The sequence below is a fragment of the Drosophila erecta genome, unplaced genomic scaffold, assembly GCF_003286155.1.
Source record: "Drosophila erecta strain 14021-0224.00,06,07 unplaced genomic scaffold, DereRS2 tig00000219-arrow-pilon, whole genome shotgun sequence".
NCBI lineage: Eukaryota > Metazoa > Arthropoda > Insecta > Diptera > Drosophilidae > Drosophila > Drosophila erecta.
The window spans coordinates 1,074,638-1,100,871 of NW_020825213.1; the positions used below are offsets into that span (position 1 = coordinate 1,074,638).

A 26,234-nucleotide genomic window follows, 5' to 3' on the forward strand; every position below is an offset into this window, starting at 1 on the left:
CCGGTTGAAATTAAGCCCTTGCGGAAGATATGGAGGATATTTGCTGTACTGCGAGTAATAACAGCTACACGAAGGTTTTAATATAGACTCCCTCCTGACCGCAACTGTTAATGGATTTTGTTCTTTACATTAAAGGTAAAATTTAGATTTGCATATCATGCAGATTTTAGAGACATAGACGCAGCGTAAGGTTGTTTCCAAATGTTGCCACGCACACTTTAACGACAACAAAGCTCCCAATATACCGCAATACACCTGTGTGCCTTTTCATTTAAAATCTTTTTGTTGGAATGTTCTATCTGTTTCTATTTAATGTTATTTGTAGCGATGGGCCGCCACAGTGTAAACACTTTAAAGTGAGGCCATCCAGTCAACGGGAACAAAAAAAATACCACTATATTGCTAAACGGTCCGGCATTTGGTTAAACGATCTTCAATAACTCTAGTTCATGAAAAAGCAGAAGTGAACTAATGCAACCAGGTGGTAACACTGTTTGGTTCCATGTGGTGAACCACATTATTTTGTATATAGAACCCTAGGTTGCATGTACGAAGAATGTTAGAGTTTAGGTAAGATTCAGAGATACTTGATATCTGTACCGCGACATGGTTACAATAAGAAGCCATAATTGCAATCCTATAATTGACCCTCAAATCCGTTATGTCCGCTATGAAAGCCGGAACAAAATACCGTAAAATGAGAATAAAATTCTTACGCAGTTCTTCAACCTCAAAAGCGTCGGACAACATAATAACAACAGAAGGAAAGTGAGAGAGTTAGTGGTCCTCTTGAATATCAAAGCATTAGGAATGTACTATAACTTTTAAAAGTTATTAAACAAAATCAAGTTCATTCTTAAAAGGTGAAAACCCTAAGTTTTCAAGGCCGAAAAAAGCCATGAATGCTGTGGTAATGTACAATTTTATGATCGAATCGTTTTTCAGAAATCCACTAATTTTACAGATGGCACACATAAATGTTGGATATGACTGTTAATTGTAATTGTAATGACTTCTGAAAGCTTATACAAATAGCTTAAAGCATTGAGTACGTACACTTCAACAATAACTGGGAAAGCAGCATCACGTAACTCCTCTCTCCAGCTGGGAGGAAGTAATAATTGAACTTGAGCGCGTCCTCCATGGGGTAATGCCACTTCAAAAGATCGCTGGGTTGGTAAAGCCAGCTTTTGCAACTTCTCTGTATAAAATGGCCGTGTATCATACAAAATTTTGACTAAACCGTGAGTAGTCTGCATATGTACTCCTGATACAGGTAATCCTGGACCTTGGCATTCCAAAATGTAAAACTCAATTCCATAGTTCGTTGCAACACCTAATGTTGGTGTTATGAAGGCTTCAAAATGTGTGCAGTTTGTATAATAGTATCGACTACTCCAAAGATCCTCACCCAAATCACATGTTATGCATTGTGGTTCAATTCTATTAATTAAAAAAAAAATAAATATATATTTGAGTACATGATCCACAATGTTTTGTTTACTTTCTTATATCATCATGTATTGGATCTTGAACAGAATACAAGTGCCGTTGCCCAGGTTTTTTGTCTTGAGTAGCCAAAAAATATACTTTGTGGTTAATTGTATCCCAACACAAAATTTTGGTCACCTGAAACAGAGGTAAAATAATTTTATTATATTAATTTGTTTCTTAACATTGCGGAATAGTCAAAAATGATTTCAGTCTTAACTTAGCAAAATACAACAAAATGGTTGTATATATTGCAAACTTCTATAGATTTGCCAAAAAACGTTTAGCCACGCCCACTCTAACGCCCACGATCCGCCAAACATTGTCACTCCCACACTTTTGAAAAATTGTTAATTTGTTTTTAATTTTATTATTTTTCCCCAATTTCTATCTATATTCCAGAAAATTTTGAAATTTTTCGTTAGCACTTCCACTAGCTGAGTAACGGGTATCTGATAGTCGGGGAACTCTTGTTTTTCTTGGATTTGCAGAGAAAGTACTCAGGCAAGCTATAAATTTGTCGGCATTATACAGCTTCTTAATTCCTACCGCTCTCTTGCAGTGATTAACTTTTTATTGGCTACGCAACATATCCTCGCTCACAGATTCGGCTGCAAACCCTCATATCGAATGGCAACAGAAAGAGTTTGTGTTTGATTTTCGAGGTTTACTAGTGTGGATTGGCGCAGTAGAAGGAAATAACAAAAAAGCAGACAAACATAAAATAACTTTAAACCGGTTAAGTTTGGGTCGTAGTACCTTTGAGTGCAATTGTTACGTTTCAGTAACAAGAACAACAAAGAGGCACGCGTTGCCATCGAAAAAAACTCCCACACAAGCAACCGAGCGATATTTTGTAATGACCATGTTTCGAATCGGTTACCATAGGTGATCACACTATAAACTAATGCGTACACTTAATGAGTTCAATTCGGGTGTTTGAATCTAACTGACTCGCTACTGCGAGGGCATCGCCTTTTATTCATTCTTACATAGGTTCTTATCATCTAATTATATAATGCAGCCCTTGTAAGACGCTGCAGTCTGCGTTGGTCAATGCAGCTGAGATTTATCTTAAATCTATGTTTGTGGTTGTGGGAAATGTATGGCCAGTAGTTGTCTCTCATTTATGTGTTGCCTCCGGATATAAATGACCATTATAATTATAATAATCGTTGTCAACGCTAGGGCCGAGTGTCCGCTTGCCGTGTGGAAAATCAAGTCATCAATGTGTACTTTGCTATTTTTCAGAGTCTTGATGCGCATTTGAAGATTTTGCAGTTCATTAGTGTTGTTGACAATCAAGTGCTTCAGCGGGACCACGTTCCATGTCTCCTTGTCATCTATAATTCGTAAACTGGGGAAGATAGACATTTCAGACGCTGTCGAAATTACTTTTTGAGGAGTAATTATTGTTGTATCCCCTAATATTGCTGTGCATCCTGCAAGTAGTTGTATAATGCCTTGATTGGGCAGTCTTATAACTTGATGCTGTTCGTTGCATCTTATATTAGCTGTTGTATTCCGAAACAGTCTAAATAGCCAACGGTTGGATCCACTTATCTCTTTGATGAACGAATTGCCTTGGAATTCCATCATTTCGCATGAGTGTGCCTTGCTTGGTTTCAATGGAGATGATCATCCGCGTTTTTCCATGCCCAATTACATTCGCAAAGCCATGTTGTCGAATCCTCTTGTCTGCATTGGTTAATTTCCATTTCAGACATTAGGTGATATGCGTTTATGTCTGTATTGAACGCAAAATATTTAGAATTCAATTTCGGAATAAGCTTTGTTCCCTTTGTCCACAGTGGTATTGGGATTACTTCAAAGAGATCCGTTTCCTGATTGTTGTATATCGGCAATTTTGCTGCAATGAATAGGACATTATCCTTCAACATAGCTTGTGCCTTCATCAGTTTATAGATCAGTGGTAATTGTATAACTGAATTTCCACCCGGTAGCATTTGTTTTCGTCCTAATTTTTGCTTAACTTTTTCGAGCTCCTCCAGCATTTTGTTAGGCGCAATTAGTGTAGGATGAATTCTTCCTTCACTAATGTCCGTTATCATTGAGATCGCTGTTGCTTGTAGGCTTTCTGCCTCTTCAATCCAGTTTCGCACTTGATTTGATAACATAAGGAATTTAATTGACTCCTTATATACCATAAAGTGCTCCTTCATGGTTTGCTTCTATCGTAGTTGCTCTTACTAATTCTTCCGTGGCATTGATGACCGAGGTCTGATTGTCAACATATTCCATTAGATGTTTTTCTTTTTTTATGATCGTTTGCATATTTTCCTGTATTCTATTTGCATTTCCGATATCAAAGAACAGTATAAACCTTTTCTTTCGGTTGGTACGGTGCCGTAGTATTTTGTCTTTTTCTTTTATGTTGTCAATTTTTGTCCGTATTGTCGTGCCGAAGAAATCGCAGTAGTCCTTGAAGTCTCCCATTTTTTTGCAAACCAAGCGGGATTTTTCCAGGAAGTCCTCTGATTGTTTTATTACATCAAAATAGGCTTGCATGTCATAATAAAACAATAATTGCCAACTGGATGAAGCGACTTCAATTTTACCAATTTTGTTCACCATAACTGCAGCTTTTGCGTCGTAAATTTTCCCAAGTTCTTTGGAAATTTCTTCCGAATTTTCTGTCGCAGTTGTAGCTTGCAACATCAATAATCAGCATAGCACAGTAGCTATGCTTCCAGTGCCATTCCTTTTGCCTTTTGGAACTCGCTGCCTAAGCGTAGCTTAGCGTTCCTGTCCTTGCGTAGCTGCATTGACTCCGTCATAGATGGCGTTGCAGCTCCAGCTGGTTTTGCTTCGCTAACAGGAAGTTGACAGATCATGTTTAGCGATCTTTTTACTTCCCCATCGCTTGTTTTAACCGTGACTACCCGGACTTTATCATCTTGTCCTTTAGTCGTACTAATGATTCTTCCCATTGGCCATCTTGCAGGGTGAGTGTTCTCATGTTTTATAAGAACCAGCTGTCCCTCCTTCAGATTTGGCTTTACTTGGCGCCATTTGGTTCGCTGTTGCAATGACACCAGATACTCCTCTTTCCATTTCTTCCAAAAATCACCTCTGATGCGTTGAATAAGCTTCCATCTATCCAAAGAGCTGATTGTCTTACTTTCGTCAAAATGTTCAGGAGCTCCAATTAGAGGTCTTCCCACCAGAAAATGACCCGGCGTTAATATGTCCTCACCACCGTTTTCGCTCGTTACAGTGACTAATGGGCGCGAGTTTAGCACTGCTTCGATTTGACATAGCAGCGATGCAAGTTCTTCATATGTAAAGCTGTTTTCACCAATAACTCGTTTAAGGTGATGCTTCACTGATTTTACACCGGCTTCCCATAAACCTCCCATGTGCGGGCTTTCCGGGGGAATAAAGTGCCACTTGATGCCTTCTTTTTCTAGTGTAGGTGCTAACTCATTATTGTTTTTAATGGCAGCTACAAATTCTTTGTCCAATACTCTTGAAGCTCCTACGAAGTTTGTTCCATTATCTGAGTATATGTTATCACTCTTGCCTCGTCTTGCAAAGAACCGTCGAAAAACCTCCAGGAATTTGTCTGATGAAAGGTCGCTAACAGCTTCCAGATGTATCGCTTTTGTTGCCATATAAAGAAATACGCAAATGTATCCCTTATAAGTTTTTTGACCTCTTCCCTTTGAGCAGCGAATCTGGAACGGTCCGGCGTAGTCGATTCCAGTATTTTGAAACGAGTAATCAGCCGTTACTCGATAAACTGGTAAATTTCCCAACAGTTGACTGGACATCTCTTGCTTGTATCGTATGCATACAATACATTCCCTTAAATATTTCTTTAAGGAATTTTGTATGCCAAATATCCAGAACAACCTCTGAATATAAGTTCTCATAATGTTAATTCCGCCATGCAGAGTTTCTTTATGAGAATCCTTTACAATTAACCAAGTCAAATGTGACTTATCCAGTATAATTGGATGTTTTACATTATACGGTATCATTGCGTTTTGTAGTCGTCCACCAACTCGAAGTACGCCATCACTATCCAAAAAAGGATTTAGCGCCTGTAACTTACTCTTTGGGTCTAATGGTCTTTTGTTTTTGAGTAGTCTGACTTCGTGTCCAAAATCTAGCTGTTGTTGTATCTTTACCACAGCAATCTTCGCTAGCTTTAATTCCTCCACCGTAAGATATGACGGCTGTTGCGATCTTCCTCTCAGCTTTGTTATGAAGCGTAATACATTCGCCATTACTCTAAGAAGTTTGTCGATCGATGAATACTTCGATAAAAGATGATTTTGCAGATATTCGGATTTTATCAATGTGGATACCACAACAATTTCCGATTCCTTTTGAGTGGGCCAGTGTTGTGCATCTATAGGTAGCCAATTCGGCCCTCTCCACCAAATTTCACAGATTTTAGGAGCTTGCGGTGATATCCCTCTTGAAGCCACGTCTGCTGGATTTTCTTCCGATTTAACGTAATTCCATTTGACATTGGGAATTAGTTTATTGATATCTTCCACTCTAATTCTGACGAACTTATCTTTGCTGCGCTTGTTCTGTATCCAAGCAATAGTAATTTGCGAATCACTTCATGCATGCGTTGTAATCTTGTTGCTCCATATAGCCTGCACTTTCGCTAATAACTTTGCTAGTAAATGCGCAGCACATAATTCCAACTTTGGAATTGTTTTCCTGTTTTTTATAGGATTTACTTTTCTTTTTGCTGCTAGCAAAGTAACTCTGCCGCCTACTTTTGTATACACAGCCGCTGCATATGCTTTCTCTGATGCATTGCAGAATCCATGTAGCTCCATAATACCTTTGGAGCATCCAGTCCAGCGTGAAATGCTAATTTCTTTTAAATCTGATAGACCTTTAGCATATTCCATCCACCAGTTTGCTAAGTTGGATTCCAATTCAACGTCCCAAGTCATCGGTAACTTCCACAGTTCCTGAATGAAACATTTGCCTTGAATCGTTACAGGTGCCACCCATCCTAGTGGGTCGAAAATTCTGGACAACTGTGATAATACTAACCGCTTTGTTATGCGTGTTAGCATTGGGTTTTCTGCCGAAAACGTAAATGTATCCTTCTTCGGATCCCATTGGAGTCCTAAGGTTTTGATCGATTCATTCTCCTCAATGCAGATTTTCTCCGTAGCACCGTCGTCCTGAATGTCGGCTAAAATACGTTCGTCATTTGCAACCCATTTTCGCAGATGCATGCCGGCCTTCTCCATCACTTGTCTCAATTTCCTTTGAAGTTCATAGCACTCGTTGACTGTGTCTCCACCAGTTATGAGGTCATCCATATAAAAGTCGTCTCTTATTGTTTCTGCTTAGACGCTATCCTCTTGGCAAAAGCGATCTGCCAACTCTCGTAGACATCGGACTGCTAAGAAAGGAGCTGCCGAGGTGCCATAAGTTACAGTTGTTAACTTAAACTCACTGATCGGCAATTTTGGATCATCTCTCCATAGGATATATTGGTATTCTTGGTCTTTCTCAGCAACCTTTATTTGGCGATAAATTTTTTCAATGTCAGCTACCATAACATATTGCCACTTGCGCCATTTAATTAGAATATCGAATATATCCTTTTGAATCTTAGGGCCAGCTATAATAACGTCATTTAGGCTTAGTCCATTTGTCGTCTTTGCGGATGCGTCAAAAACTACTCGTAACTTCGTAGTTAAGCTTCCAGGCCTGATGATTGCTTGATGGGGTAAATAGTATTTACCTTGACCCGTTGTCTTTACAGATTCCATATGTCCCATCTTAAGGTATTCTTTCATGAATTCGTTGTATGCAGCCCAGTTCTTTGGGTTTCTTTGAAACTTCTTTTCCATTTGCATAAGCCTTGCCATTGCCCGTTTGCGAGAGTCCCCAAGCTTTGCCTCTTGGTGGAATGGAATTGAAACCACAAATCTGCCTTCCTCGTTGATGACAGTTGTTTCTTGGAATTTTCTTTCGCATTCTGCATTGTCTGTAATCGTCTCATCGGTTTCATCTTCCAATTCCCAAAAGCGTTCCAGGTCCTTTAGATTTATTGTTGTAGTGGCACTTATAATTTTTTGCTTTGCTGCTCGAGTTATATTTCCGGACACAATCCATCCAAAGGGGGAATAGATCAACACCTATCACTACGTCAATTCTGCTTGGCTCGTTGAATCGTGGATCTGCTAGCCTGTAGCCCTTCCACTCTTTGTTGATATCAATATCAAACTTTTTGCTGGGAAGGGCTCTATGGAGTGTTGGTAAAACCAATGCTTCCGTTGATGCTTGGAAGCTGCTTGGAATTTTTGGTTTGATCGTCAGGTGGACACTATTATTTGATAATTGAGTAGTCCGGGAGATACCTTCGACCTCTATAGTATTCGTTGTATGCAATATTTGATGCAATATATTTAATATTTGTGCTGCTTCCTCTGAAATCAGCGTCTTCTGAGATCAACCGTCAATAAGCGCCCTCAACTCGTTGTAACCTCCAGCTTTGTTTTTCACTAAAACAATAGCTGTAGCCAATAGTGTGTCTTGGCCTTGCTTAAGGCTGTTGCTGTTGATACTGCGTCTTGTGTCTTCATGAAGAAGGCTGTTGTGTCTTTTGGAGCATCGATTGCATGTAATTTCCTTTCTGCAGTCGATAGGATTATGCTTTCCAAAGCATCTAAAGCACATGCTGTTCTTTTGAACGAATTCTTTTCTTTTTTCGATTGATTGTGCTCTGAATTTGAGACACTTTATCATATCCATTATCATATCCAGCCATCCTTAGAGCAAAAGGCACACGATCTAACTTGCACTTTTCTTGTAGCAAGCTGAGCGGTATTTTTGGTAATGGCATTTACTGAGTTGTTTTGTTGCTCAATAAACTCAAGTACATCTTGTAAGGACTATATAGCTCTTGCCTTTTTTACATGCTGTTCATACAGCTGCAAGACTTCTGGCGAAAATTTCCGCAGCAGAATTTCTGCTAAAATTACGTCAGCAGAGCTTCCCATTTTTCCTTTTTGCCTTCCCTAAACTTCCCTAAATTTTTCTCATCATGGGGCAGCAAGCACTCCAGTTCCATTAATTTGTTGAAGTGTTGGGAGAATATCTTTCTGCTATTCTCATAGCGTTTGCAGATAAGCTCCCACGCTGCTGCATAGCTCGCTGCTGATCCCGTTATCAATTGGCTAACCACCATTTGAGCTTCTTCTTTTAAGCAGGCTCTTAAATATCCCAGCTTCCTTGTGTTGCTGAGATCCTTCTTGCGTATTAGTTCAGAGAACAGCTCGTAAAATGTTGGCCATTCCTTCGCATTTCCATTGAACGTTGGAAGGTCCGCTTTTGGGAGTTCTGGCACGTCGTAATTGGAACTTTTGAACTGTTCCAACTTCATTTGAAGTACCATCTCTAGTGCGGCAACTTCAGATTGCAGAATGTCTGCCTCATCATTGCCAGCTGCTTGACTAGTTCAATCTCACTTGAACTATCCAGGGTTTCGTAGATTAGGCTCATCTGTTGCCTCACCCTGTCCGCTCTTCTATCCACCAGTTGAACCAGATTATCAACTGGACTGGAGCTCCGAGCTGATGCGGTATCAGATAATTTTGATCCACTTGGTATATTTATTTCTTCAAGTGTTTCTACCTTTAATTGCGACTCCTTGTAGGCCTTGACAGCATCCATAGTTTTAATAAATATTTTATCATTAAAATATTGATGATCGCCAACTCCCAATTTTACCAGCGCATTGTTGTTAGTAGTAAATCGAACTACCAATGCTTCTATTGCTGGTATAGATGCCTTTTCCTTGATTGCTTGCAGTATTTTGTTCTGAAGCTCTCCTTGGTCTTGCATCAATTTCACAGATCTTTCCGACAACATCTTGGGAAAACAATCACTGTGACTTTTTTGTGCTTTCTGCTTATATTCTTTGGCGTGATCCGTTGGAGGATTTTTTGATTGGTCGCCCAGTTGACCTAGCTGTGCCTCGACTCACAGCTGATTGATCAGCCAAGGAAAAGCAAGAACACAATGTTTCACCTTATAGTCCTAGTACTTTAAGGCGTGGTCTTTTATTCTGTGTTTCTTACCACTGGTGGGGGAAACAACAGAATCACTCGAATAACCTTGCTCTTTTTACTTTGAAGCGCTGGTTTTTTTTTCTTCTGTGTTTCTTACCACTGGTGGGGGAAAACAACAGAATTTCTCGAAGGACCAAAATGTTCACACTATAAACTAATGCGTACACTTAATGAGTTCAATTCGGGTGTTTGAATCTAACTGACTCGCTACTGCGAGGGCATCGCCTTTTATTCATTCTTACATAGGTTCTTATCATCTAATTATATAATGCAGCGCTTGTAAGACGCTGCAGTCTGCGTTGGTCAATGCAGCTGAGACTTATCTTAAATCTATGTTTGTGACCTATGACCGCGCTAATCATCTCCCGCGTGATTATATCTCTTGACACTTCGGCAATAGACCACTGCAATCGTACTTATCTGTAGTTGCCACTTATGCTGCCCCGTGACATGTTTATTGCAGCCCTTAAATATAACATATTTATAGTTTGTCTACTTATCATGTCTAAACACATGTTTAGACAATAGGTCAGTCAACAAGTTCGGTGTGAGTTGAGCTTTTATTCAGGGATACTCTTTATTTAAATCTCGGCCAGTATGGAAAAGCATAAATTTTAGAACACATCAAACAATTTTGTATTTTTTTCACTTGATCTGCATGTACATAAAAGACAACCGATGTGATGTGTGTTCTTCATACCAATCATAGTACACTTTAAAGTTATTTTTTAATATCTTTTTTCACATAAGCCCCACGAGGCGGACGTGGTGTTTAACGACTAACGTATGTAAGTCAGACTGCCTGAAATTTGCCAAAGGAAAGGAGTTGACACTAAACGATTTTTAAATAAGATGTTACTCGAAAGCTCTTAGAATTACGCAAAGCAAAGCTAATAATAACTCTGAAATTGAGTTTCTTAACTATCAGATACCCATTCCTCAGGTAAAGGGAGTCCGATTCCCGTATTTGTCGGGATCGCCACCTAGTGATACTTACCTTTACTCATTGACGTCATAAACGTCGTTCGCTAGATGTTGACAGAAAGATAATTCACTACCAAGATAACTTTATTCATTTCTATACAGAGCTTTATAAATTTGTCGGCGTACTTTTTAACGAATATAGTATACCACCTCTTACATCCTTCGTGTAAAGGAAAAAACAAGAGCGAACGCTATAGTGTGGCTATATTGGAATTCCCCGACTACAGCTAAGTAGTTACACAGCTAGGTGAAGTGCAAACGAAAATTTTTAAAATTTTTCCAGCATATCGATAGAAACTGCGAAATAAAATAAAATGTTAGGCAAATCAAAAATGTGCACGTGACAGTTTTGGTCGGTTTGTAGGCGTTATAAGGCGCGTATCCAAAGTTTTTTTTAGTACGCCGATAGAAATTAGCAGGACAAACCACAAAATGAACAAAAAATCAAAACATTCAAAAAATTCTATTCAAAAGTGTAGGCGTGGCAGTCTTGGTTGGGTTGTGGGCGTTACAGTGGGCGTGCCACAATATTAATTGTTGGCGTGGCAATTTTGGGCCTTTTTGAGTAAACAAACTTGCGTTGCGTCTACATTCTGATCAAGAATATAAATACTTCACATTGTCGAAAACGCTTACTTCTACCTGTTACATATTTTTCATCGAATCTAGTATACACTTTTATCGAGTATAAAAATAAATTCTTGGTATATGTCCAAGTCGACTAAGTCGACCAGTATAAGTCCTTGGCGTACGACTTGTGACAAAAACTGCTAAGAGATATAGAAGACCATATGTAGCAGAGCTTTCGAAAATCAAGACGGGTTCAATTGGTTTTATACGACGTCGTTGTTATTATATTATTGTTGGTGTTTATCTTTAAATCAGATGTTTTATTTTATTTTTTAGATATTGCTGATATAAGATATAAACACTTGATTGTGAAGTTTATTTGGAATTAAGAAGTTTGAGTATAAAAAGGTCGGAGTTTTCTTTTATAAGTTGAGTGACTCGACTGCCAGCTACCTGTTGCTCTGCAAGCAAACCAAAAATTCATGTATTCATATATTATGTTATAGCTATCTGGTAGTCTCTCCCTGGTATTCTTTTAGCACAGCACAGTTTTACATAATTTGCCCACATGCCTAGTTGTATTGTATAGAATTCCTAAGACTCTACTAGCTGCTACTGGCGAAACCGCTTTCACTCCGAAGTTGAGAGTCGAAAAAGTAGATGGCTTCAGCATGAATTGACGCCGCTTAGATTCTTAAGTAATCCCATTCTCTTTCCCTTGTGACATGCATCATGGGAAATTACGTGCCTACAGTGTCCGGTTTCGGCCACTTATTTGATCTCTCCGGGTCCAACCGTATACAAGCGGTCGGGTGTGTCTATCGTGCAAAAAGTAGTCAAGTCCGCTTTGGCATACACATTCACATTGAACGAGCATTGAACCATCTTAACGAGCTGGTTCACCCACTCTCTAAATAGTATAACCATTAGGTATCATCCTAGTCCAGCGTAGTGTCCGGCTCAGTCTAATCTTTTGCTATCAGCTGCTCCGTCTACTACAGCCTGAACGTTGCTCGTGTAGATGAGCAGTCACGTCCCCTTACTCTTTGTAACATCCTTTCCAAGCTTGCGATTGTTTTCATAGCAAACATAGACGGTTCTGGAATTCGTATCCTCTCATGATTCATCGGCCTGTGAATCGCCATTCGGCTTCGTTACTTAAAGCCCACTGTTCTTAGAAGTCTGTGACTGCTGCTCACATACGAAACTAAAGTTTACTACATACCGATGACTTGCCTACCGGTTTCTGTGATCACTCCAATCGCTTGGCCTTTATATGGCCGTTATCTACGGTCTTCTTTCTATATGACAATAATGACAAACAAATACTAAGCTGAGGCGTTACATTTAAAATGCTTGATCGTTACATTAATCAGTTCCGCGACAAAGTTTTTACATGTAAATTATTTTTACTAAATAAAATAAGAATGTATTCTGACTTGTAAGTAACTTGGACAACTGTGACAATCCCATTAAAGTTTAACGAGATCACGTCGCTATAGCTTCCAGTAAGTATTATACTTGCGTACATAACTGAAAATCCCAGCGGAAACATTGAACATCCCTTCTTTGTGTTTTGGCTTAATATCGCGACTTATTTTCTTAAAAATATATACTTTTAAAAATATATATTTTTAAATTGTTAGGGAATTTGGAATATAAGTATTTTGAATTTCGTTAATGATAAAGGTAACTAAGGCGCTGAGAATCTTGATAGTAAAGCCGTAAAAGCTAGTATTAAAATATCGAGCCGGCGGTAATAATTTGTAATCAAAAATGGCCCAAAAGCGGTGATCACAATCGGTGATAAAATTGGATCCTTCAGTAGAAAACTTCCGCAGAGCTATTCGAGGTTGATAAATGTATCAAAGGATTGGACATTTTTCGAAGTGGGCATGTTATAAAAGAATTAACAATTAATATATGTTGGCGACTGGGAATTCTTGGAAGCTTGGAAACTATATGTAGCAAAGGGTTCTGGACTGATCGAAGGTTAGAGTTGAAGAGACCAGAGCACGGTGAAAATGATCCTTGGTCGTCTTCACTGAAGAAATGAATGAAATGAAATGTTGATGAAATGAAATGAATGAATGAATGAAATATGGCGTCTTCCATGCAATTTCTTAAAATAAACAACTAGTTTCTGCGCCAACAAAATTAACTGTAGAGAGATCCTTGATCAGCTGCAAATAAATCACCTTGGATGCGAATCAAATAAAAACGCAAACGTAGCATCTCACAGGCGCCTTATGGTTGTAAAAAATGGACTACAAATGTCATGCATTTCCATCAAAACCCTCTCTTAAACAAGAGCTTTTTCTGATTACTGATGTTTTTCAGATTGATTCTAATAAGAAGTCGGATTGTGTTAGTTTAATAATATAACATTAAATGATGATTCTTGATTTCTCCCCTTACATCCAACTTGTCGAAGCGTTGCAAACTATCCACTCCTTCGTTCGTACGATTTGTAAGCATCTTTATAATAGGTGTTTCAAAAGTCGCGGAATTTAAATATTAACAAAATTAAGCTAATTAGGTTTTGACCAACATAACGGCCCCTTTATGCGATCGACTTTGTAGAGGACAGGATAATTCCCTTGGCAGTACGTACGTTGGCTACACGCGCGATATTGTCCGATCCAGCGATGGGGCTGAGTATGCGCCCAAAGAGCCACCACCGCTGTGAAAAAATAATATCGTCGTGACCGATGAACATGTCATTCACAGATAGATTTGGAGCTTGCTTATATACTTCTGGATCTGGCAACTCCAGATTGGCGATTGTTGGAAGTTTTAGTAGTGCTCGGAGTGCCTGATAATAGCGGCGAAAGTTGAGGATTTGTGGCGTTGTCAGCTTCTGCGAAATTTGAGACGTTGTCACAAAATAGGGCAGCCCGCGTCGGGCAATGGAGCGCTTGAGTGATGCAATGAAGCTATCCCTCGTGAGATCTGATACCACTTTGTCATGTATAGCCCTTGTGGTAAGGCAAACGAGGTTTGCTCTTGCAAGTTCTGGTAATCTAAAGGTTTTGTCGTCTGTTTTGAGACCTTGTGCCCAACGAACACATCGAGTTGTATAATGCGGATGTATTATCAATTAGACTGCGCAACTGCTCGCCATTTGACTTGAGAGCAGTTGGCAATGCGAAGAGCGACAATATGTTGTCCAAGAGTACGAGAGTTGGGTAGTCATTGCGCTGCCTTAAGCGATCCTTTCGTGTAGTTGTCTGCAATCACCTGGAATGCTTGAAACCGTTTCCAAGGCAGGTCCTCGAAGAAAGTTTACCAACTAGTTGAAGTTCTCGTTGTCAGACATTAATGGCAGGTGGCCAAGGATTTGATTTAACGACGTGATGAAGTTTTGGTACTAACAGTACTTGCCATCGAATGTCGGCAACGACAAGCGCGTAAGCTTGATTGCAGACGTGTTGCCAAAAATTTACCGTGGAGACATCAATGCCTGTGATATTTGCGTCTGGTTACTTTTTTATCGTTTTTTTTTCGAAACGAGCATTGCGGTGCGCCTCAGCTAGATCTATCTGCTCTATGAGCAAGTTAGAACAAGTTTAAAATATGATTCCAAAATCAACAAAAGGGAAAATAGTTTAAAAGGAGATAAATTCAAACCAGGTTCCTCTGATTTGCTAATACGCGCAATGTTTTTTCGAGCACTCGTTAGCTGAGCTTTAAGTTGCTCAATCCAAGACAATTCGCAGATGATTGTTTTCTTTATTTATTATACCCGTTACTCGCAATCTTAAAAAATGTTTAAATAGTTTTTCATATTTTTATTACTCATTCAATATTTTATCAAATTGCCAAAAAAAAAATTGCTTGCCACGCCCAATTTAACGACCACAAACCGCCCAAAAGTGTCACGCCCACACTTAAAAAAATTTTAATTTTGTTAATTTTTTTTTTCATTTTATTATTTTTTCTCCAATTTTTACCGATATTCCAGATAATGTTGAAATTTCTCGTTCGCGCTTCCACTAGATGAGTAACGGGTATCTGGTAGTCGGGTAACTAGACTACATCGTTCTCTTTTGTTTTTGAACTGGCAATGCCTTTATTGGCAAGGTGTGTAAGTGCGAGCGAGACGATAAAATGGAACGTGGAAAGTTTTCGCTCGCCAAACCGAACATCTAAGTTGCTGCTGAACGAGGGTATGTAAATTATGTTTTAGTTATTTTCCTGGGTTGTCCCACACCGCAGTCCGACGGGAAGGGGTGATGACGTCAGTCCGACTTGGACGGCCTCTCGATCAGGGAGAGGAGCGGAGATCTTCTTTGTTCGTGGTGCGCAACATTTTGTAGTAAGCCTTGTGCCACCTTCCACAATGAGATCTCGAAATGCACTCCTCCTTAAAGGCCTCTCGAAGCATTTGATAAGTTTCCGATGCATTTTTGCCAAGTCGCACACAAAACTTTATGGCGTACCGCTGTTCCAGCGAACGCTCCATCGCACCGTGACACAACAGAAAAAATTACTTCGCTCTACGACACGTCCTACCACTTCTATTGCTCAGAGCGAACTGAGACCGAGCGCGTTGGAAAGGAGAGACTCCGCCCCAAATTTTCAGACAGGTCCGAGCGTGCTACGACAGGTAGTTACGTGACAATGAAACCATGCGCATTACTTTCATAACGCACCCTGTATGGGGGAACTTTCTCCGTTATTGACTGCCCTTAAGGCTAGCCAACCAATATAAAATATGCAGCCTTCGCTGGAGTAGGATTCTTGAGCGAGTGCTCTTTATTATAATTGACATCAAACTGAAATTGATTCTATTTTACAAAAGCGGCCCCTAGAGGCGTTTATGCTGAATCTGCATATAAAATGTTAGGGTAACAACCCCGGACTTACATCGACTTAAGTTTAACCATTAACAGTGTTAACTTGTATGCTGGGCCGTGCTCCAGGGTGTTGGTCTATAGATGGAGGACCGCGATGTCGACTCCAACTATGGCGGTGAGATTTGGAGGATGGTGTCTCCACTCCAACGATGTCCAGGCTGCACGATGATCAACAGCGGCCGTGAGCAGTGGTGGAGTGATGCAGCTTGAATATGGCCGGCAGATGCAAAGGGCTGATACGAGCCGTGTGCAAATGCGCGAGCGAAAATTCTATGCGGACGCTGGGGACCGGCAGCGAACGGTCGTAGGTGTGCGTGCAAAAATTCTATGCGGACGCTGGATAGACAGAACGCGATGACCGCCACTGTTATAGCTTTCTTGACTTTAAGAAGTCGGATGGTGCTAGTTTAATAAGGCTAATATGTTATATATATTTAATGATGATTCTTGATTTTTCCCCTCACTTTCAACCCCCCTGGAAACTTAAATAAAATTTGTTTTTATCTCTCCCACTCCTTCGTTCGTACAATTTGATATCACTATGCAGTTAACTAGCATTCAAAGGACGCGGAATTTTAATATTAACAGAATTATTTATTATTGTTGTATTATACTTATTTTTTACCCAACACCCTCCTCTGTTAGATCTACCGTAGTGTTCAAAACGGAACGATGTTTTGTTATAATTTTAATAACGAAGCAAATTCGACTTTTTCATTTCAGGAAAATTAAGTTGAATTCATTTTTCAAATTCACAAACGCACTTCACTAAAGCATTTCCACAAGAATGTCACCTTAGTTCTTAATTGTATATCTTTGCCATTATTGGTTAACGTCATTAAAAAATGCACCACACTTGATTACCTACTAATAATAAAAATATAAAAATTTTGTATATACATATATACGCATGTTAAATATAATGATTTTTAGGCTGATATATACGCATGTTAAATATAATGATTTTTAGGCTGATACTCTCTGGGTATTTGACTGTACAGAAGAAGATACTAAAAAATAATAATTATCAGATATTCAAATTCTTTTTTAGATTACTAAAAAATGAATAAGCAATAGAAAACTGATTTATGTAAAGCTAACGAATATCGGTTACTCATCGTTACACCTTCAGATTGCTAAGCTATCGATTGCTAAGGTACCTATCCTTCCGATCAAAGATCCGTTACTTCAATATACCTCGCAGTGTTTGGTTGTGTCACATGTTATGCAACGACACCCGAGAATTTGCTTCTTAGTAGCCTCGCATTGGGCCAGCCATTGCAGACAAGACTTAGATGTTCCCTAATGGTGCGATTTACACGTATGTGCGATTACATCCTGTAAGTGATTCCTGGTGGTGGCTTGACTTATTTTAGTGCTTCAAACAAAAAAAAGAAAGCTAAACAGCGACGCCGCGAGTAGCGATCTGGTCAAATGTATGTATGTCGGGCTGACCGTCGGCGACCAAGAACTGTAATTGATTTACATTACGCACAGGAACGTATGCAATGCTCTGAAACAAGAAGAGGAATATGTTCAATGTCGATATATAGATCAACTATCACCTACAGGCACTAAGCCGTCACTGTGGAGAGCACACCAAGCTCTTCGCCCATCAGCTGAAACCGTTTGGCCGATTAAAAATCTAGCAGGCGGCTGGGCTCGTAGTGATGCAGAGAGCGCCACAAATGAAATAATAAAAAGTATTATACATAATCTCATCCCAAAAACAACCTCGCGGCTGTGACCTTATAACTCCGATAATGAACATTAAACTGGCACTTTGTGCAGGTCCCTACATCAACCAGCTTTTTGCCCTTACCAAATTTTATTATTTTACTTTCATCGTACAGGCCAGACTATTCCCATGTCTTTCAAAACTATTTTAAAATGGCTAATTCGACTCAATCCACATCTGAGGGCCTACAACAAAATCCCAGCTCAATAATTTGGCTTTCGTGAAAGCCATGGAACTTGAGCGGACCTTTGGCTCACAGCTATAGAGCTATAAAAAAGTAGGGTGTGGTCGGTCGATAAAATTGATATGAATAACTCCGATAGTTGGCTCTAAACCTAAAGTATTTACAAATGGTTTTTTTTTTGTGTCTAGGGTATTTGCCTTAGAAGAGGGTATTACATCCCTTAAATTGGATTTAAACAAGAACTTATGTTTTATATTTACCTATAGGTAAATATGATGTAAAGAGCGATGTTTAAAATTATAACTAATGAATATTGTAAAGATAATCAAGTTATAAATTCATTTCTGATTTCGATGATGTGTAATAGACTTTTTTTTATTATTTAAGGCAATCATATTCGTTATTACAAAGAAATACTCGGATAATATAATTTATAATTGAATAATTTTATATTTTTTGAAGTTGTAAATTTTGTACGTATTTTTTATTTTTATATTGTATTGGTTTAATTTTATAAAATTGTTGACCTGCATTGATTTGGAACATTTCGCAATCTTGCTTAATTTGCGTTTCACTTATATTATATGTTATTATATTATTATTAATATTTATAGACCAATTTTATGATACAAACGTTTTTTGGCTATTTGATTATTAAGGACATGATATTAAAATCTAAAAATGTTTAAAGTCCTCTTCACCTTTTACGAGTCTGCTTATATTTTTGAATTTTTTATTTATTATTTCATTAAATTCTCTGTTTTCAGGTAATCTAAGTTTTCTTGTTTACCTAACTCTTCTATATCATCTTCAGGTAATGTTCCAAATATATATTTATAAGCAGAGTCAGAAATATCAGTTCTTCTGGAATGCCGGAAGAGATTTTGAATTTTAGCTTTTTTAAATTTACGTGATTTTTGAAGACCCACAAATTTCTTGCTAGTGTTTTTCGTATTTTTCTTCTTAAGCTCCTATATTTTTAATGGATTTCCTAACTCAGCTTTACGCTTAGTTCTTTAAAACTTTAGTATATCTTTTTGTTCTTTATATTACCTGTTCCTTTTTTTGCATGTGTATACCCGCTACTCGTAGAGTAAAAGGGTATAGTAGATTCGTTGAAAAGTATGTAACAGTCAGAAGGAAGCGTTTCCGACCTTATAAAATTTAATTACTCTACGAGTAACGGGTATAACAAAAGAGTAAGCAATAGTCGAGTTCTCCGACTATCAGATACCCGTTACTAGGCTAGGGACATTACTAATCAGAAATATAAACATTTTCTGGAATATCGGTAGAAATTGGGAAAAAATAATAAAATGAAAATAAATGTAACATTCTCGAAAAGGGTGGGCGTGGCAATTTTAGGCGGTTTGAGGGCATTAGAGTGGGTGTTGTAATATTTGGAACGCATCTATATCTATTGAAGCTGTATGCTTAATCTCAACGTTCTAAATTGCATAGTTCCTGAGATCTCCACGTTCATACGGAAGGACGGAAAGACGGACATAGCCAGATCGACTCGGCTTGATCCTAATCAAGAATATAATAGGTTGGCAAATATCACCCTTCCGCTTTTTTGCTCTTTATTCAATGCTTTATAAAAAGTGTTACAGAGATCGGATTTAGTTCAAATATGCGCCGTTTTGTTCGATAATCTGTTTCCATCTAGACGGCAACTTCATAATACCTCCCTCGTAGAAGCCCCCCTCCTTATTTGCGAAGAACTCGGACAGTCACTTTTCACAAGCCTCTTTTGAGTTCAACTTTACACCACCAAGGGCATTCGCCATGGACAGGAACAGGTGGTAATCACTTGGCGCTATGTCCGGGCTATATGGTGGATGCGATAAAACCTCCCATCCGAGCTCCCGTAGCTTCTGACGAGTCATCAACGAAGTGTGTGGTCTGGCGTTGTCCTGGTGGAACACTACACCCTTCCTGTTGGCCAATTCTGGACGCTTCTGGTCGATCACCTGCTTCAAGCGGTCCAGTTGTTCGCAGTAGTTGGTAGAATTAAACGTCTGGCCATATGGGAGCAGCTCATAGTGGATGATTCCCTTCCAATCCCACCAAACACACAGCAAAACCTTCCTGGCCGTCAATCCCGGCTTGGCCACTGTTTGGGACGATTCACCGGCCTTCGACCACGACCGTTTTCGCTTGATATTGTCGTATGTGGTCCATTTTTCGTCGCCAGTCACCATCCGCTTCAAGAATGGGTCGAGTTCGTTCCGTTTCAGCAGCATATCGCAGGCGTTGATTCGGTCCAGAAGGTTTTTTTGCGTCAAATCATGCGGCACCCAAACATCAAGCTTTTTTTTGTATCCAGCCTTCTGCAGATGGTTTAAAATGGTTTGGTGACTAACTCCCATCTCCTGGGCGATGTCACGAGATGCCACATGCCGGTCTAACTCGATATATTCCATGATTAGATCGGTATTTGTCGTCACAGGTCTTCCGCCGGCTGGCTTATCCATGGTGTCGTTTCCACCGGCTCTGAATCGTCGAAACCATTCCTCCGCGGTTCGAAGTGATAGAGTACAATCCCCCAAAACACCATTAATCTCACGGAACGTTTCTCTAGCGGATTTGTCTTGAACGAAGGAAATCTTTAAAATAGCGCGAATTTCGGCGTTAGTGAACTCCATGTTTACACGTCTATAACACGTCTATAATCATGCATAGCGTCGCCATGCAGCGTCGTTTTTTAGGTTATGTCAAGACCTTTCAAATTATGTATAGTATTGTCAGTTACGAGCTCTGTAGCGCTTTGTACATAGCCGCGAAATTCAAAAGACAAAAAGGCGGAAGGGAGATATTTGCCAAACTTATATATAATTTAAATGGTCTGAAACGCTTCCTTATACCTCTTACATACTTTTCAACGAATCTAGTATACCCTTTTATTCTACGATTAACGGGTATAAATATGAATAAAATAATATTCAGTTTTCCAAACAATTAATTTTTCATTTGTGAGGAGCATTAAAGGGATTAATACAATCTGACAAAAGGTAACTTAAAGCTAAATACTAAAATATATGTACATAAAGTCATATGTATTAGGTATTTTTTTCGACATCTAATTTATGTAAGGTAGTCACCCATTGCTTTATTATCCTTCATGTTCGACTGAGACCGTGGCGTTAACTCCTAATAGTATCCTAATTGGACCAATTAGCGAGATTCCTTTTATATAAACAAATAACAAAGATCAAAGATTTAAAAATGTGTAAAACGAATATGTAAAATATGTCAAAAAACGAAGAAAAATTATCACCAATACCATTTATCTAAGCGAAATCGGCATAAGAATCAAGGATAAATACACGTATATTTAAAAACAAATAAGATAAAATGATATAGTCGAGTTCCCCGACTATCAGATACCCGTTAAAAATGAACAAATATACAAACATTTTTCAAAAATGTGGGCGCGGCAGTTTTGGCTGCTTAATCTCAACATTCTAGCTTTTGTAGTTTCTGAGATCGAGACGTTTTTTGTCAACAACCCATGTGGGGCTGTTGAATGGTGACCTAGAAGGCCGAATAATGCCATCCTTTAACAGCTGTTTAATTTCTGTGGTAACAAAATCTGCTGCTCCCATAGTATAAGGATATAGCTTCGAGTATACGAGTTCGTTAGCCTCCGTACGAATTGTGGCAATGATCGAGGTGTTAAATGGAAGCGCCTCGTTAGAGTGCGAAAACATTTGTTTCCTCTTAAGGATCATTTTTTTAAACTCAGCTTTTACTAAACTTGGGACTTCCACGTCATCGATATTTGTGAAGTTCACAGTATCGCATTCGTGGTATTTTAACTTTTCAGATACATTTCCGTACCTGATTGCGCTGTTGGGTAGATCTAATGCCGCTCCGGCCTGCGTTAGAAAGTCGAAACCTATTATGGCATCAAATGTACTAATAGTGTCAAGTAAAAAGAATGGGGCCGTTAGGCCAAATATGTGCTTTAAGCATTTTCTGTTTACTCTACTGGAGCCATGACAAGAGTCGACAAGAGTTATGTTTTTCAGCTCCTTTAGGGGCTTTACATAATTTTTTGCCGCTCCAGTATCTATGAGAATTTTTAAAACTCTCCCCGCCAGCCTTCGTTTAATGAAAGGCAAGCGGGACCTTCCTCTAAAAAATTAATAATGTCATTGCACTCCGAGTAGTCAATGTCATCGTCAATCGCATTAAAAGCGGCTGTAGCTGCGTTTTCATAATCATTCTCTTCAACCTTAAAAACCCTTTGGCGCCTTTGGCCAGAATTTCTCTCAGAAGAGTTTGATCTTTTAGGGGCATGTTTATTACTTTCCTGCCTAAAGTACATTGTATGTCGAAATTTTGAAGATGATGGATCTATGTCCATAGGTTCTGGGGATTGATTTTGTTTGTGTAGATCAAGGACCCAGTCATTATGATTGCGCCATGAACCGGTATTTTGATTCTTGTTTGGCTCTTTGAAATAATAGGGGTTTTTTTCTGGTCCGCGGTCGAAAACAAAAGTTTTGCCTTGATTTTCAGGCGCACGGTGTTGGCTCTTGTGGAAATCACCGCTCCACCGCCTTGGCGTATGTAGCCGCGAACATACTTCTATCGATACTGGGCTCTGCCTCTCTTGCTAGTGCCAGAGCTGCTGGCAGGTCTTTGGGCTCTGCTGGAAACCCAACAGCACTTAGGGATTTTTTCAGCCCAAACCTCTGTATTAAGCAATGTGGCTCTTTCATCGTCATATGTCATGACGATTTTGTTAGTAACGAGGGTAAATTTTCGTTCGACCTCGTCGTACTACTGTATTAGGGTTTGCTCGCCCTGACGGACAGACTCAAGACTCTGTCGGAATAGGCGCAAGGATGTTTTGTCTTCATAGGAGCAGTCTAGTCTAGCCAAAATGGCGTGAAAATTAAGCACTGTGATATGTGAAACTAGCAGCGCGCGCTGGGCCTTTAATTTTGTTTCTAATAATTGTAACGGCTTGGTAATGTCCGCTACTGTCTGGATAATCCTTGAATAATTCAAAAGCATCCGTGGCCGATTGCCTCCATGCCACGTATTCATCCTGTATATCAGTAAATTCTGGAATTGACTTAATGTGTAAAGGTTTTACAGCTACCGTCTGGTAGGTTTCTACCTCTGATCCTGATTAAGAATATATATACTTTATATGGTCGGAAAGTATACCCTTTTACTCTACGAGTAACGGGTAAAAAAATGCTATCGTCGAGTTCTCCGACTATCAGAAAAACTTTACTCAGCTAGTGAAAGTGCCAACCAGGAATTTCCACATTTTCTGGAATGCTGTTAAAAATTGTGAAAAAAATTTATAAAATTCAAAAATGTTCAAAAGTGAAAGAGTGTCAGTGTTGCGTGGCTTGTGGGCGTTAGAGTGGGCAACATCATTTAACAAACTTGCGCAACTATCAAGCTTTTGTAGTCCCTGAGATCGAGGCGTTTATACAGACAGACAGAAGGACATGGTCAAATCGGTTTGGCTATTGATCCTGATCAAGAAAATATATACATTATGCATCCTTCTTCCTGTTACATACTTTTTAACGAAATAGTATATCCTATTACTCTGCGCGTAACGGGTAAAATAAATTTGTAATCATCAAGTTCTATTTTAAATATAATATATAATATAAGGTTGTCAAATATCTTCCGCCTTTTTGTCTTTTGAATTTCGCGGCTATGTACAAAGCGCTACAGAGCTCGTATCTGGCAATACTATACATAATTTGAAAGGTCTTGACATAACCTACAAAACGACGCTATGCATGACGTGTTATAGACGTGTAAACATGGTGTTAACTAACGCCGAAATTCGCGCTATTTTAAAGTTTTCCTTCGTTAAAGGCAAATCCGCTAGAGAAACGTTCCGTGAGATTAATGGTGTTTTGGGGGATGGTACTCTATCACTTCGAACCGCGGAGGAATGGTTTCGACGATTCAGAGCCGGTGAAAACGACACCATGGATAAGCCAGCCGGCGGAAGACCTGTGACGACAAATACCGATCAAATCATGGAATACATCGAGTTAGACCGACATGTGGCATCTCGTGACATCGCCCAGGAGATGGGAGTTAGTCACCAAACCATTTTAAACCATCTGCAGAAGGCTGGATACAAAGAAAAGCTTGATGTTTGGGTGCCGCATGATTTGACGCAAAAAAACCTTCTGGACCGAATCAACGCCTGCGATATGCTGCTGAAGCGGAACGAACTCGACCCATTCTTGAAGCGGATGGTGACTGGCGACGAAAAATGGATCACATACGACAATATCAAGCGAAAACGGTCGTGGTCGAAGGCCGGTGAATCGTCCCAAACAGTGGCCAAGCCGGGATTGACGGCCAGGAAGGTTTTGCTGTGTGTTTGGTGGGATTGGAAGGGAATCATCCACTATGAGCTGCTCCCATATGGCCAGACGCTTAATTCTACCAACTACTGCGAACAACTGGACCGCTTGAAGCAGGCGATCGACCAGAAGCGTCCAGAATTGGCCAACAGGAAGGGTGTAGTGTTCCACCAGGACAACGCCAGACCACACACTTCGTTGATGACTCGTCAGAAGCTACGGGAGCTCGGATGGGAGGTTTTATCGCATCCACCATATAGCCCGGACATAGCGCCAAGTGATTACCACCTGTTCCTGTCCATGGCGAATGCTCTTGGTGGTGTAAAGTTAAACTCAAAAGAGGCTTGTGAAAAGTGGCTGTCCGAGTTCTTCGCAAATAAGGAGGGGGGCTTCTACGAGGGAGGTATTATGAAGTTGCCGTCTAGATGGAAACAGATTATCGAACAAAACGGCGCATATTTGAACTAAATCCGATCACTGTAACACTTTTTATAAAGCATTGAATAAAGAGCAAAAAAGCGGAAGGGAGATATTTGCCAACCTATTATATGTATACTTTATATGGTCGGAACCGGTTCCTCTGCCTGTTAAATACTTTTCAACAAATCTAGTATACTCTTTTGAGTAATTGGCATAAAGATAAAGACATTAGAGTCGAGTTTATCGACTATCAGATATCCGTTAGTCAGTGAGTGGAAGTGCGAAAGAGAAAGATCAACATTCGTTTTGGCATACCGATAGAAATTGAAAAAAACAAACAATAAAATTTAAAAGAAGACAACATATTTTTTTTAAAATTGTGGGCGTGACACTCTTAGGCGGTTTAGGAGGTTTTCCGGCGTGAAAACAAGCAAATGAACTTGCGCTGCGTCAATGTTTCTAGAATCTATTTGTCTAATCTTAATTTTTCTAGCTTTTTTAGTTCCTGAGATCTCCAATAAAAAATATAATTTTAAAAAAGATCTGTGATTGAGAATGCTACGTCAGATGTAATTCAGAAAGAGTTTAATTTGCTTCGTCGTCACATAAAATATCTACTGGGTATAATAAATTATTCATTCGATATGGACGTTTGGATGGAGTTTTGATTCTGTGACAAAGATCTGCAAGAAGTGAGAAGTCATTACTCAAGGTTTTGAATCATTTTAGTCTTGAGTGGCGCTACTTTGGATTTCCTTGCCAACAATGACAGTTTATAACAGCCCTTAGTTTTTTTACGAATTCAAGCTCCATATGCTCTCATGGATGCATCGCCAAAAGCACAGATTTAATATCAGACCAAAACATTTGGCAAATTTCTGTCCATACAATTAGGTCTTCATTAGAAATGGAACCATTTACAATTGAAAGCCTGAAATTGATTTTATTATTCAAAAACAAAAGATGAACGATTGCTGACGGTGAGAAAGGTCCTCTGTGTTAATTAGTTACGGACCTATAGTCTTAAAATACTCGGTTAAAATCTATTACAATAAAGCTAAGATCATCTTCTTAATGAACAAGAGTTTTAAAATACTTTGAGCTCGCTTACTGTTTCGGCGTTTCAATGTCGGCAGTTATACTTTTCTTGTCGTTAGATATTTTATTTTTTTTTTTTTAACCTGACGAATCATTATTTAAAGTTATTATACATTTATATGAATAAATTTATATACATAAATTTAAATTTTATTGAGTAATTTAATTTTCCAAACGCAATAATAGTGTTGTCCTTAAATTATACAATTTTGAATGTTTTGAATTTTTTTATTAGAAACACCTGAGAGCTATTCATTTGCAAATTTTGCAATCATATCTACACAATTATCTCAACTACAAATTAGAATCAAGGAGTAAGACTACGGCGATGACGGCCGTGCTATCCAAAAGTAAAGAAAAAATCAATTGTCAACAATCAAGGTGTAGCTAACACCTTAGATTTAGTTTAGTTTTTTACGTAAAACAACAAGTGCACATCAATCCCAC

At 39.1% G+C, this 26,234-nt stretch overlaps 1 protein-coding gene across 1 annotated transcript in view; it reads right to left on the reverse strand.

Annotated features, from left to right (window-relative positions):
• Positions 1–637: 637 nt before the first annotated feature.
• LOC26526097 (dipeptidyl aminopeptidase-like protein 6) overlaps positions 638–26,234 on the reverse strand; it is a 43,375-nt gene continuing 17,778 nt past the window's right edge. The window contains exons 4-6 of the mRNA XM_026982820.1: positions 1,505–1,629; positions 1,057–1,443; positions 638–668 (exon numbers count right to left, since the gene is read on the reverse strand). Coding sequence (XP_026838621.1) covers positions 638–668; positions 1,057–1,443; positions 1,505–1,629 — 543 coding nt within the window. The remainder of the gene's footprint in view (positions 669–1,056; positions 1,444–1,504; positions 1,630–26,234) is intronic.